Source organism: Oryctolagus cuniculus, chromosome 12 (genome assembly GCF_964237555.1).
Source record: "Oryctolagus cuniculus chromosome 12, mOryCun1.1, whole genome shotgun sequence".
Taxonomy (NCBI): domain Eukaryota; kingdom Metazoa; phylum Chordata; class Mammalia; order Lagomorpha; family Leporidae; genus Oryctolagus; species Oryctolagus cuniculus.
In genome coordinates this window covers 111030561-111045765 of record NC_091443.1, presented here as the reverse complement: position 1 = coordinate 111045765, position 15205 = coordinate 111030561, and the positions used below count along the sequence as shown (strand labels likewise).

The 15205-nt window shown below is 45.8% G+C and overlaps 1 protein-coding gene across 20 annotated transcripts in view; it reads right to left on the bottom strand.

Moving 5' to 3' along the window:
- MYO9A (myosin IXA) overlaps positions 1-15205 on the bottom strand; it is a 278436-nt gene that overhangs the window by 200315 nt on the left and 62916 nt on the right. For 15 of the 20 annotated variants that reach the window (XM_070054736.1, XM_070054737.1, XM_070054738.1 and 12 more), the window contains 2 exons: positions 11978-12077; positions 9009-9065 (listed from right to left, as the gene is read on the bottom strand). In XM_070054736.1, coding sequence (XP_069910837.1) covers positions 9009-9065; positions 11978-12077 — 157 coding nt within the window. The remainder of the gene's footprint in view (positions 1-9008; positions 9066-11977; positions 12078-15205) is intronic. The other 5 variants (XM_070054739.1, XM_070054741.1, XM_051821766.2 and 2 more) reach the window with 1 other exon arrangement.

The following is a 15205-nucleotide window of genomic DNA, read 5'->3' as shown; positions in this document are numbered from 1 at the left end:
TCCAGCTCTCTGCTGTGGCCCGGAAAGGCAGTACAGGATGGCCCAAGAGCTTGGGCCCTGCACCTGTTTGGGAGACCAGGAGGAGGCACCTGGCTCCTGGCTTCGCATTGGCGCGGCGTGCTGGCCATAGCGGCCATTTGGGGGGTGAACCAATGGAAGGAAGACCTTTCTCTCTGTCTCTCTCTCTCTCTCTAACTCTACCTGTCAAATAAGTTAAAAAAAAATTATAGAATTTTTTGAAAAGCACTTTTGTTTCTCTTTCTTCTGCCAAAATACAAACAGCTCATTCCTTTTATAATTGCGTAAACTTTTTTTTTTTTTTTTTTTTTTTTGGAAAGGCAGGGCTAGACAGTGAGAGAGAGACAAAGGTCCTCCCTCCGCTGGCTCACTCCCCAAATGGCCGGTGTGCTGTGCCAATCCAAGCCAGGAGCCAGGTGCTTCCTCCTGGTCTCCCATGCGGGTGCAGGGCCCAAGCACTTGGGCCATCCTCCACTGCACTCCCGGGCCACAGCAGAGAGCTAGACTGGAAGAAGAGCAGCCGGGACAGAATTGGCGCCCCAACCGGGACTAGAACCCGGGGTGACGGCATTGCAGGCGGAGGATTAGCCTAGTAAGCCGTGGCGCCAGCCGTGTAAACATTTTTCTATAAAAAACAGGTAGGGGGCAAAAATCTAGCTTCTACTGTACAAACCCAATTACACATCCAAGATTCCTCTGACAGTGTTCCTATCTGGCTCAAAAATGAGTGGCAACAATTACGGCTTATAAAATACTGGCAAAGTGGGACTGGGGCCGTGGCACACTGGGTTAATCCTCCGCCTGTGGCACCAGCATCCCATATGGGCGCCGGGTTCTAGTCCCAGTTGCTCCTCTTCCAGTCTAGCTCTCTGATGTGGCCTGGGAGGGCAGTGGAGGATGGCCCAAATGCTTGGGCCCTGCACCTGCATGGGAGACCAGGCAGAAGCACCTGGCTCCTGGCTTCGGATCGGCATAGCGCACCAGCCGTAGTGTTCATTTTGGGGGTGAACCAACGGAAGGAAGACCTTTTCTCTCTGTTTCTCACTGTCTATAACTCTGTCAAATTAAAAAAAATATATAAACTGGCAAAGCAAACTGAAAGAGGCACTGAAATTTAAATACACTGGTATTCGCTGCTACCATTATTAATCAAATGATCTGTAGAAATACGAAATAAGATTAGTAATCATCAAAACATAATTAATTTCTAAAATCTAACACTGATGACCTTAGCTGTTCAAAATGACAACTGGAGAAGAAAATGCTACAAACAGATGAAATCTACCAAACCAGAAATGTTATTATCTCAACATGGTTTCCCTGCAAGTAGAGCCTGAACAGACCTAGATGCAAGTACACGTAGCACAGGAGCTTAGAAAGTAAAACAGGGAAGCAAAGGTGGACCCAACAGGGAACACTCGGAAGACAGGTGCCACAGTGGGTGACAGGAGTTCAACCCCAAGGATCTCTCTGGGAAACAATGTAACACCTAGAGAGGAAGCTGCAGGATCTATAAGGTATCTCCCCTTACTCATTACTTGAGGACATCGGAGATGGGGCAGGCAGTTTTTAATTCCTAATCTCTTCTGGAGAGCCCTGCAAGAGCACAAAACATTCCAGGGTTCTGGAAAAGCCTTCAGACTGCAGGCTGCAGGCTTCAGCCAGAGAACAGAGAAGGGAAAGGTTCAAAGGACAAGCAGAGTCACAGGAACTGTTATCACCCCTCTATTCAAACCCTGCAGCTGACTGCTCTGTGGAACTCTGCCACTGCATACCCCCAAAGCACACCTACAGGGATCAGCTTTGTGGCACAGCGGGTTGACCAGTACTTGCAATGCAGGCATCCCATCCTGGAATGCCAGCTGAAGTGTCCACTGCACCATTTTTATCCAGCTACCTACTGTGCCTGGGAAGGCAGTGGAAGATGGCCCAAGTGCTTTGACTACAGCCACGTGGAGACCCACGAAGAAGACCCAGAGGTTGCTCCCAGCTCCAGGTTTTGCCACTGAGGCCACAAGAGTAAACCAGTGGATGGAAGATCTCTCCCAACAGCTCCACCACTCTGCCTTTCAAACAATAAATAACCTTTTTTTAAAAAAACATGTCCTTTGGGGCCAGTGCTGTGGCGCAGTGGGTTAACACCCTGGCCTGAAGCGCCAGCATCCCATATGGGCGCCGGTTCATGACCTGGGTGCTCCACTTCTGATCCAGCTCTCTACTATGGTCTGGGAAAGCAGTGGAAGATGGCTCAAGTCTTTGGGCCCCTGCACCCACGTGGGAGACCTGGAAGAAGCTCCTGGCTCCTGGCTTCAGAGAGGTTCAAGTTCCAGCCGTTGCAGCCAATTGTGGAGTGAACCATCAGATGGAAGACACCTCCCTCCCTCCCTCCCTCTCTCTTTCTGCCTTTCCTCTCTCTCTGTGTAACTCTGCCTTTCAAATAAATAAATAATCTTTTTTTAAAATACCCTTTGACACTATCACTTTATTCCCCTTTGTATGGATGAAAAGAATGCCTAGCATGTGGTAGGGTGTGAGGAAGAGAAAAGGAGGAGAGCCAAAATAGGCATCTTCTTTTATGCTGTTGATACTTTCTTTTTAAAGACTTCCTTATTTATTTGAAAGTCAGAGTTACAGAGAAAATCAGAGAGAGTCAGAAGTCTTCCACCGGCTGGCTCACTCCTCAAATGGACGCAAAGCTTGAAGCCGGGCCAATCTGGAGCCAGGAGTTTCTTCCAGGGCTCTCACATGATTGCAGGAGCCCAAGCACTTGGCCATCCTCCACTGGTTTCCCAGGCACATCAGCAGGGAGCTGGATCAGAAGTGGAGCAGCCGGTTAGTATACCTATTGCCAAAGCAAGCGCTAGCATACCAGTTTGAGCCACTGCTTAAGACATCCCCATCAGAGTGCTGGTTCCAGTACCAGCTAGTCAGCTTCTGATTCAGCTTCCCGTTACCGCATTCTAGGAGGCAGCGGGTGATGGCTCAAGTGCTCGGAGCCCCACCAACCATGTGGAGGCCCAGATGGAATTCCAGACTGCTGGCTTCTGCCTAGAGGTTGTGGGCATTCTGGGAGTGATCCAGCAGAGGGAAGACACTCTCTCTCACTCTCTGCCTTTCAAGTAGATGAAAATAAATACACATTTTAAAAAAAGCCATCTCTTAACAACATATAGTGTAGGATACAAATCAAAACAACTGGTTGGGGCAGGCACTGTGGCTCACCAGGTTAAGCCACCACCTGCAACACCAGCATCCCATATGAGCACTGGTCGAATTCCTGCTGCTCCACTCCCAACCCAGCTCTGTGAATGTGCCTAGAAAAGCAGCACAAGACGCTCCCAGTGCCTGTGCCATGCCACCCACATGGAAGACCCGGATGGAGTTCCAGGCTCCCAGTGCCTGTGCCCATGCCACCCACATGGAAGACCCGGATGGAGTCCCAGGCTCCCAGTGCCTGTGCCCATGCCACCCACATGGAAGACCCGGATGGAGTCCCAGGCTCCCAGTGCCTGTGCCATGCCACCCACATGGAAGACCCGGATGGAGTCCCAGGCTCCCAGTGCCTGTGCCCATGCCACCCACATGGAAGACCCGGATGGAGTCCCAGGCTCCCAGTGCCTGTGCCATGCCACCCACATGGAAGACCCGGATGGAGTCCCAGGCTCCCAGCGCCTGTGCCATGCCACCCACATGGAAGACCCGGATGGAGTCCCAGGCTCCCAGTGCCTGTGCCCATGCCACCCACATGGAAGACCCGGATGGAGTCCCAGGCTCCCAGTGCCTGTGCCCATGCCACCCACATGGAAGACCCGGATGGAGTCCCAGGCTCCCAGTGCCTGTGCCATGCCACCCACATGGAAGACCCGGATGGAGTCCCAGGCTCCCAGTGCCTGTGCCATGCCACCCACATGGAAGACCCGGATGGAGTCCCAGGCTCCCAGTGCCTGTGCCATGCCACCCACATGGAAGACCCGGATGGAGTCCCAGGCTCCCAGTGCCTGTGCCATGCCACCCACATGGAAGACCCGGATGGAGTCCCAGGCTCCCAGTGCCTGTGCCCATACCACCCACATGGAAGACCCGGATGGAGTCCCAGGCTCCCAGCGCCTGTGCCCATGCCACCCACATGGAAGACCTGGATGGAGTTCCAGGCTCCTGGGTTCAGGATGGCCCAGAAGCCATTTGAGGAGAGAACCAGTGAATGGAAAGCATTTTTTTCTTTCTCCTCCTCTCCATCCCTCTCTGTAAGTTCTGCCTTTTAAATAAATAAAAAAAATCTATTGAAAAACAAAAGTGGTTAGTAAAGATGCACAAGAATATAGATGTAGCTGGAATCCCAGTTACACTATTAATCAACTTTACCACCATAGAGCAACTTGCTTCTTTGTGAAAGGTAATCATATTGACTACAACCAAGGGTTTTTAGAAGAATCAAACACAATAAGGATGTTAAACGCTTTGTAAAAGGAAAAACATGGAGCAAAGAAGGCCAAGTCTCCACCTGTGATGCCAGCATCCCATATGGGCAACAGTCTGTGTTCCTCCTGCTCTGCTTTCTATGCAGCTCCCTGCTGAGGCACCTGGGAAAGAAGAGGAAGATGGCCCAAGCACTTGGTCCCCAGCACTCACAAGAGAGACCAGAAGGAAGTTCCTGGCTCCTGGCTTCAACCTGGCCCAGTCCTGGCCACTGTAGCCATTTGGGGAGTGCATCAATGGATGGAAGATATTCATTCTTCGTCTCTGTCTCTCTCTCTCTCTGTCTCTCCCTCTCACTCCATAACTTTGCCTTTCAAATAAATAAGTAGATGTTTAAAAGTAAATAAATATGGGGCTGGCACTGTGGCTTAGCAGATAAAGCTGCCGCTGTAGCGCCAGCATCCCATATGAGCGCCAGCTGCAGTCTCGCCTGCTCCACTTTCAATCCAGCTCTCTGCTGTGGCCTGGGAAAGCAGTGGAAGATGGCCCAAGTCCTTGGGCCCCTGCACCCATGAGGGAAACCAGGAAGAAGCTCCTAGCTCCTGGGTTCGGATAGGCACAGCTTTGGCCATTGCAGCCATCTGGGGAATGAATAGCAGACAGAATACATATCTCCCTCCCTCCCTCCCTCCCTCCCTCCCTCCCTCCCTCCCTCCCTCTCTCTCTCTCTCTCTCTCCTTCCCTCCCTACCTCCCTCTCTTAGCCTTTGCCAGTCAATCTGCCTTTGAAATAAACAAATCTTTTTTTTAAAAAGTAAACAAATAAATAAGTAGAATATTTTTAACTAGAGAATGGTGTGCAGCATGCAGAGGCCTCATAGTGGACCTGCAGAGAGTGAGGAATAAAGCCAGAAAGACGCTGTCTGAAAGAGTGATCACAAACTTACAAACGCAGAGCGTGTGGAAGTAGGAATCTTCGTGCTACAGAAGTATCAGAACACAGTGAATTGTTTCAAGAGATTCTGCTTGACTGTAGCAGGCCCACCTCACGGGAAAACATACACGCCTGCATCCCTATACAGGTAGCAGTGACCAAGGCTGGAGTATGGCTCAACTCCCTGTGCAGCACACACATGCAGGGCTATAAGACTACCGCTTACTGTAACAATGACCATCAAAGCCCTACTTGACAGCTGCACCCTGCAATTCAAGGCTTGGTTCAGATAAACAGAGAATGGGAGAGACAAACTTTATACCCTGATGGTAGTCACACCAGCTTTAAGGTACAATAATAGCAGACAACAGCCAATATATTACATCAGTATTCAATTCATTGTCAGAATTATCACTACTTGAAGATAGAAAACTGATATTTAGTGAATATCTTTTATGCATCAGTCACCATAAGAGTCACTTGATATGTATAACTTCATTAAATTCTCAAAACACAAAGAGGACATTATATATACCTGTATAGGCATAAAAACAATTTCAGGGGTTAGAAAATGAGCTCATGGCCAAAAACCCTGTAGATAACAGGACTGGCCAACCCACTACTGTCTCCCATCCCACGCTGCAGCTTGAAGGGAAATAAGTCTCCATACAATGGGCAACAACAGCTTCCGTATAGAAAGCAATTTCCTCAGTATAGGTCCCCCGAGACCTTTACAATATTCTATAAAATACAGCACCAACGGAATATTCCTCTCTGCCTGCAATGCTACACATATAACTAAAAAATTTCATAAAAAAAAAAACAAAGCTTAATCTGTCAGGGAACATAGAAGGAGCACCCCATGGAACACTAATTCTCCTAGGTGTACTGTGAATTCAATGTCCATCTGCTCTCCACCCCTCACCTGGTGCAGAGTGAAAGATGGAAAGGGTGAGCTTTGCAGAATGGCAGAATGGCTACAACTCGTCTATTAAAATGTACCAGAGGGGCCACTGCCAAAGATGACAGCACCCCATATGAGCACTGGTTCAAATCCTGGCTACGCCATTTCTGATCCAGTTCCCTGCTAATGTGCCTGGGAAAGCAGTGGAAGATGGCCCAAGTACTTGGGCCCCTGCTACCCAAAATATCAGAGACGCAAATGGAGTTCCTGGCTCCTACCTCTGGCCTTGTCAAGCTCCAGTCTTTGCAGCCATTTGAGAAATAAACCACAGCATACAAGATCTTTCTTTCTCCCTCTAATACTGCCTTTCAAATAAATAAATAAAGCTGGAAAAAAATTATTGGCATCAATTGAAATGCCCATTTATTTTCCAAAATTTCAATTCTGAAACAAAAAACCACTCGATTTATTATGAAAAGATAATGCAACTAAACTTTGTGGTTTTTTTTTTTTAATTTTTGTCTTTTTTTGTTTATTTTTTTGAAAGGCAGAGTGAACAGTGAGAGAGAGAAAGAGACAGAGAGAAAGGTCTTCCTTCCGTTGGTTCACCACAATGGCCGCTGTGGCCAGCGCACTGCGCTGATCCGAAGCCAGAAGCCAGGTGCTTATCCTGGTCTCCCATGCGGGTGCAGGGCCCAAGGACTTGGGCTATCTTCCACTGCACTCCCGGGCCACAGCAGAGAGCTGGCCAGGAAGAGGAGCGACCAGGACAGAATCCGGTGCCCTGACCGAGACTAGAACCTGGTGTGCCGGTGCCGCAGGCGGAGGATTAGCCTATTGAGCCGTGGCGCCGGTCTAAACTTTGTTTTAAAGGAAAAACATACACATACCCGATTCCTACTAAACTCAGATAAGCTAGATTTACAATTAGTGGAGTTTATAATCACAAGCAGTGGAAATTAAAAACAGTTTGTGGCCAGCACCGCGGCTCACTAGGCTAATCCTCCGCCTTGCGGCGCCGGCACACCGGGTTCTAGTCCCAGTCGGAGTGCTGGATTCTGTCCCGGTTGCCCCTCTTCCAGGCCAGCTCTCTGCTGTGGCCAGGGAGTGCAGTAGAGGATGGCCCAAGTCCTTGGGCCCTGCACCCCATGGGAGACCAGGATAAGTACCTGGCTCCTGCCATCAGATCAGCGTGGTGCGCCGGCCGCAGCGCGCTGGCCGCAGCAGCCATTGGAGGGTGAACCAACGGCAAAAGGAAGACCTTTCTCTCTCCCTCTCTCTCTCTCTCTCTCTCCCACTGTCCACTCTGCCTGTCAAAAAATAAAAATAAAAAATAAAAAAAAACACAGTTTTTTAAAGCAGGAATGAATGAAGACATATAATGTTTCCAGAAACATTATCTAATGATTAATTCATTAGTTAATTACTAAGTATAGGTATCTGTGCGTATTCAGCCTTCTACATCTGACCTTCACTGAACGCTAAAGGAAAAATGTGTTTTTGTTTTTTGGTTTTCTTTAAGATTCATTTATTTATTTGAAAGCAGAGGCCGGCACCACGGCTCAATAGGCTAATCCTCTGCCTTGCAGCGCCGGGACATGGGGTTCTAGTCCCGGTCAGGGCACCGGATTCTGTCCCGGTTGCCCCTCTTCCAGGCCAGCTCTCTGCTATGGCCCGGGAACGCAGTGAGGATGGCCCAAGTGCTTGGGCCCTGCACCCGCATGGGAGACCAGGAGAAGCACCTGGCTCCTGCCATCGGATCAGCGCGATGTGCCAGCCGCAGCGCGCCAGCCGCAGTGGCCATTGGAGGGTGAACCAACGGCAAAAGGAAGACCTTTCTCTCTGTCTCTCTCTCTCACTGTCCACTCTGCCTCTCAAAAAAAAAAAAAAAGAAAAGAAAAAGAAAAGAAAGCAGAGTTATACACAGAGAGGAAGAGGAGGAGGAGGAGAGAGAGAGAGGGGAGGGAAGGGAGGGAAGGGAGGGAGGAAGGGAAGGAGAGAGGGAGGGAGGGAGAGCAATAGCTGGAGCTCAGCCCATCCAAGGCTAGGAGCCAGGAGCTTCTTCTAGGTCTCCCACTTGGGCCATCATCCCTTGGTCCCCCAAGCACATTAGAAGGCAGCTGGATTGGAAGTGAAGCAGCCAGGACTTGAACCAGTAGCCATATGGGATGACAGCATGACATGAGGAGGCTTAACCTGCTATACCACAATTCCAGCCCCATTGTGTTTTTTTCTTTTAAGATTTATTTATTTGTTTGAAAGGCAGAGTTACATAAAAGGAGAGGCAAAGTTAGATAGAGATCTTCCATCTGCTGGTTCACTCCCCAGATGGCTCCAACAGGCTGAAACCAGGAGCCAGGAGCTTCTTGCAGGTCTGCCACATTGGTGCAGGGGCCCAAGTACTTGGACCATCATCCTCTGTTTCCCCAGGCACATTAGCTGGGAACTGGATCAGAAATGGAACAGTCAGGACTGGAAACAGCACTCTGATGTGAGACACTGGCATAACAAGTGGCAGCTAAAACCCCTGAGCACAACACTGTCCCCAAGTGGATTGGTTTTTAGTCCACAAACCACACACATACAAATCACAGAAAAAAATTAAACACTGCTTTATCTTCTTTTCTAGAAGTCTTTGTATTTCAGTGATTTTCATTCTAAGTCATAAGAGAGACAAAAATGAGCAGCGTGAGGGCCCACTAACAGGAACACAGAGTATTTAAGTTCTTGTACTGACCGGCTCAGAGTCATAGCAATAATCATCCCAGCTCTGTCTGAGGGGTTTCTTTGTTATCTGAAAGTAAGGCAGATTAGTTAGGTGAGGTGATGGTTACTAAACTTCAGTTAGCACGGCTGTTATGCAAAAAATGTTATTAAGCATAGCAACATGAAACAAGAAACAACAGTTAACATTCAGATTCTTTTTTAAAAATATTTATTTAGTTAGTTAGTTAGAGAGAGAGAAAGGAAGTCAGATGGAAAGAGAGAGAGAGATCTTCTGTCTACTGGTTCACTCCCCAAATGACTGCAATGGCCGGAGCTGGGCCGATCCAAAGTAAGGAGCCAGGAACTTCTTCCAGGTCTCTCATGTGGGTGCAAGTGCCCAAGGACTTGGGCCATCTTCCACTGCTTTCCCAGGCACGTTAGCAGGGAGCTGAGTCAGGAGAGGAGCAGCCAGGACTGGAACCGGTACCCACGTGGGATGCCGGCATCACAGACAGCAGCTTAACCTATTGTGTGACAGCCCTGACCCAACATTCAGACTCTGCCCAACCCATACACCCCAGTTTCAGTATACAACTGGCACTTGTATAAATGGAAAATCCCATATCCTATCAATGCTAATATTGGGACAAGACTATATTATACCTAGTAATTACAAAAATATCCAGACAACCAAACTCCAAATTTCTCTACTATTACCAACTATCAGTTGATTCTTGGGTGATATTACTTCATAGAAAAAAGAAAAAGAAAATATCAGGGACCAGCACTGTGGCACAGTGGGTTAAACTGCTGCCTGTGACCATGGCGCCCCATACAGGCACAGTTGTTCAAGTCCGAGCTGATCTGTTTTCCATTCAGTTTCCTGCTAATGCTCCTGAGAAAGCAGTGAAGCATGGCCCAAGTGCTTGGGCCCAGACACACGTGTGGGAGACCCAGATGGAGTTCCTGGCTCCTGGCTTCAGCCTGGCACAGCCCAGGCAGATGAGGCCTTCTAAGGAGTGAACAATAGATGGAAGATATGTCTCTCTCTTTCTGTCTCTCCCACTCTTTTATCCATTTCTCTGTCATTCTGCCTTTCAAATAAATAAATATTTTAATCATCTAAATATAATGCAAGTAGTTTAAATGGGAGTGAAAATTAATAAGCTGAATTAATTTTTTTAATCTATTAAATTCTGTACAGTAAAAATTTACAGAAAGTGTAAATATGAATGACTAAAATTCTTGATACACACAGTATTTCAACACATTTGTGAAAAATGGAATTAAAAGAAAAGCTTATTTTGGTGCAAAAAAATTTTAAATCCATGCATCATTTTTTTTATAATATTTTTCATTAACCTTTTGAAGACTCCTCATAGGCATGGATTTCTAAATTTTCATAGAGGTTAGTGCTGTGGCATAGCAGGTAAAGCTACCTATAGGCAACAGTTCAAGTCCCAGCTGCTCCACATCCAATCCAGTTCTCCGCTAATAAGCCTGGGATAGCAGGGGAAGATGGCTCAAGTACCTGGGCCCCCAGTACCCATGTCAGACACCTGGAAGAAGCTCCTGGCTTCGATCTAGCTCAGCTCCAGCCATTGGAGCCATCTGGGGAGTAAACCAGCAGATGGAAGATCTCTCTCTCTCTCTCTCTCTCTCTCGATCTCTCTAACTCTGACCTTCAAATAAATGAATATATCTTTAAAAAATAATAAGTAAATATTCTTGCTCCAAAATAAACTTTTCTTTTTATTCCATTTTCAATGAACTTTTGGAAGTACTATCACTAATACAAAGGCAGGTTACTTTATATTAATAGGGTCAAAATTAAAAAATAAATAGCAGGCCAATGTGTCATAGGTTAAACCTGTGCCTGTGATGCCAGTATCCCATGTGAGCACCATTTTGTGTCCCAGCTACTCCATTTCCAATCCAGCTCCAGGCTAATGGCCTGAGAGAGCAGTGGATGATGGCCCAAGGGCCTGGGCCTCTTGACACACATAAGAGAGACCTGGAAGAAGCTCCTGGCTTCAGTCTGGCGCAGCAAAGCCACTGCTGCCATTTGGGAAGTGAATCAGCAGGTAAGTGATCTCTCTCTCTTTCTCTCTCTCTCTGTAACTCTTTCAAATAAATAAATAAATGGTTTTTAAAAAGGAAAGAAATAGCACACTATGTATCTTGGAAAAAAGCCTAAGAACTTTTAAAACCCTAAATACACACTCAAATCTTTGAGTCATCAAAGTGTCAATTAATTACAAAATCTCTGTAAGGATTTCCAGACATTACATCTTCAAACAATTTTTAAAAAGGAGATAGATCTGTTATTTAAGCAGTACCTCATACCAGTTCCATTACTATTGACTTCACAATTCTTGTGAATATGGGTAACAATAAAACTAGACAACATCACTTCATGAGAAGTTGTGGATTACTCCTGCCTGTGGAAGCTCAGGAGTAAATGCCACGTTCTGAAGAAAGATCCAAGTTTTCTGAGCCATTTGCCTTTGACGAACTTCATGCTGCATATTTGAAAGGACTGTCAATTATATTATATAGTCATGCTCTAGGTCAACATAATAATGTCAGGCAGAGGTGTGCATGCCAGACTTCAAAACATGTAAAACAAGCTTCCAAGTACTCCCTTACAGAGAAAAGCACTAATCATCAGGAACACTTGTCACCCCAGGAGTGGGGAAGGCAAATCACTCTGGAAAGCATAAATCATTGTTCTAACACTGAAGTTTGAATAAACAGCTAATAATTTTCTTAAAGAAAATTACAAAATACAAAAAACAAAACATATATAAACTAATATTTTGATATGATGATGATGATACTAATTTTTATATTTAAAAGTTGTACCACAGAAATTTTTAGATTGCATGTGTGAAAGTGCTAGTTAATACCTACCACTAGATATGGGAAACAAAGTACTAGTGAAAAAGCGAAAGTTGAACAGCGCCCTACATTTCAGAATGCCATGAACTCCCTTCTCACCTGATTGAGATAGTGATACTCTTCTGGCTGTTTAAGGTGGAATGCTAACCTCTCTTCTTCACTTGCGCCTGCCAGGAGGTAATAGAATACATGGTAGTTCCTGTTGGAAATGAAAGATAGCTTTATAATGAGCATGAATTATGGTTATCATTTAACAGTAAAATGCATCAGCTTTGTTTCATTTTCTTAAGAAAAACATGGTAAGTTCAGTAAGTATTCCTACAAAAAAAATGACCTTTTTTAGATGTGGAACACACAGAAAAGGATAAAGTCAACAAAACAGCAATGTTAAGACCTCTGAAAAACCTCTCGTCCATAGCACCAAGGGAAACCTGGCAAATTTACCAAAAGTAACTTTTTTTAAAATTGTAGAAATCAGCCAAAAGCTTGCAGTCATCCAAAGAGTTAAGTTTACTCAAGAAAAACAGCTGGGGCCGGCACTGTGGCATAGCAAGAAAAGGCACCGCCTGCAGTGCTGGCATCCCATGTGGACGCCAGTTCGAGTCCCGGCTGCTTCACTTCTGACCCAGTTCTCTGCTATAGCCTGGTAAAGCAGTGGAAGATGGCCCAAGCCCTTGGACCCCTGCACCTGTGGAGAGACCAGGAAGAAGCTCCTGGCCCAGGCTTCAGATGGGCCCAGCTCTGGCCGTTGAGGCCATTTGGGGAGTGAACCAGTGGATAGGAGATCTCCCTCTCTCCCTCTGCCTCTGTGTCTCCAATAAGTAAATGAATCTTTAAAAAGAAAAAAGAAAAAGAAAAGAGAAAAACAGCAGAATCTTTTGCAGCATTTTATTTGTCCTACTCTATGCCCAGCTCATCAACTCCACAGGTGCCCTCGACACCAATGGTCTACAATGGTGGACACCAGAAAATGGGCAGCCACCAGAAGGGGCAGAACAGGCTGAGAGATTGAACAGAGCCTCAGTCCGTAAGACGTACCATTACCTCACTGTCTGCTGATCCCCTGAAAGAAACTATATATATATATATATTTTTTTTTTTTTTTTTTTTTTTTTGACAGGCAGAGTGGACAGTGAGAGAGAGAGACAGAGAGAAAGGTCTTCCTTTGCCGTTGGTTCACCCTCCAATGACCGCCGCGGCCGGCGCACCGCGCTGATCCGATGGCAGGAGCCAGGAGCCAGGTGCTTTTCCTGGTCTCCCATGGGGTGCAGGGCCCAAGCACCTGGGCCATCCTCCACTGCACTCCCTGGCCACAGCAGAGGGCTGGCCTGGAAGAGGGGCAACCGGGACAGAATCCGGCGCCCTGACCGGGACTAGAACCCGGTGTGCCGGCGCCGCTAGGCGGAGGATTAGCCTAGTGAGCCGCGGCGCCGGCCTTGAAAGAAACTATATTTAAGACTGACTTTACATGACCTGATTCAAAGTTCCCATGATGCAAAAATCTCCCACAGATACATCTGTAGCACGCTCCAGCTGTATGAAGCATTGGGTAGAATCAAGGCAAGTCACAAGCTAATCAAAAAGCTTAAAAGCTTTAAAAAGCGTATATGTTGAACTGTTTACTTAGTGTAGGACTTATCTTACATGTATAAAGTTAGTTGAAAATAAATCTTAGTAAAAAATAAGAATAGGAATAGAAGAGGGAGGAGGAAGAAGGATGGGAGTGCAGGTGGGAGGCAGGATAGGGTGGGAGAAATCACTACGTTCCTAAATTTGTGTTTATGAAATGCATGAAGTTTGTATACCTTAAATAGAATTTTTTAAAAATTTAACTGACAAAAAATTAAAAAATTTAAAAAACAAATAAATAAATCTTAAAAAAAAAAAAAAAGGCACAGTCCAATATACACAGGGTCCCATGACAAAGTCTGGGGAATCTTACTGTTTCTAAGTACTTACAGAAATCTCTGTGCAATTGTCATCTGACAACTAAGTTAAACAAGCAGATATCTGACTGCCCCACACTCAAAAAAAGTATAGAAGTTTTTGCAAAATTAGTTCAGGAAGTCAGAAAAAAAACGAACAGCAGGGATAAACAATAACTACAAGCCCTGGGAGGATGACAACTCTTCTCTATGGTTGTCACATCATGTTACTTTAAATATTCAAATTATCAACAACAAAAATAAAAGTTACAGGCATGCAAGGAAAACAGAAAATACAGCCCATAGCAGGGAGAAACACAATCACAGTAACTGTCTCTGAGAAACCCAGATTAGATTTCACTAGACAAGGTTTGAATCAGCTCATTAAATATGACCAGACAACTAGAAGAATCATTTCTATTTAGTAAGCTAAAGAAAAGTATGAGAATTAGGTCACATCAAACAGTAACGATTAATAAGTATACAGAAGCTGTAAGAAAATGAGAAGAAATTCTGAAGTTGTGGCCCATTGGGTTAAGTGACATCTTAACCCAATGGGCCACAACTTCAGAATTTCTTCTCATTTTCTTAGTTGTGGCCCATTGGGTTAAGATGTCACTTGGGATACCCACATCCCATCTGAGTACCAGTTCCAGCTCCAGCTACTTCACTACCAATCTGGCTCCCTGATGTTGCACTTGGATAGGCAGCAGGTAACGGTCCATGTGTTTGGGAGACTGCAGCAGAGTTCCTGGCTCCTGGCTTCACTCTAGCCCAATCCAAGCTGGCCAGCTCTTGCAGCCACTTGAGGAGGGAACCAGCAAGTGGAATCAATCTCCCTCACTCCCTCTGTATGTGCACGTATGTATGTATGTGTGGGCTTGTCTTTAAAAAAATAAATTTTTTGTATAAAAGATTTGAAATGAAACAGCAGATCTGAGTAGGCACTGAACCTGAAATAAGAATCCACGGAACTTGAGGACAAGTCAACTGAAACCACCCAGCCTAAGGAACACGAAGAAAAACCAATGAGGAAAAATGGACAGAGTCACAGCGACCTGTATACACATAATGAGTGTCAGGAGAGGAAAGAATGAGAAAGAAAAAATATTTTAAACATAGTTGCCAAAAACTCCCCCAAAGCTGTGGAACACACCTGCATGTCCAAGACACTGAACAAACTCCAAGAAGGATAACAAACCTTCCAAACAACTATTCCAACTACTTTGAAATTGGAAAACTAACACAGTCTTCCCAAATCTACAAATACATGGAAATGAAACAACATACTAGTAAGTAACCAATGAGCTAAAGACGAAATCACAAGAGAATTACAAAACACTCTGGAGATGTACAAAAACAAAAATAGAAGGTCAGGGCCTAGCAAGTGAAACCACCGCCT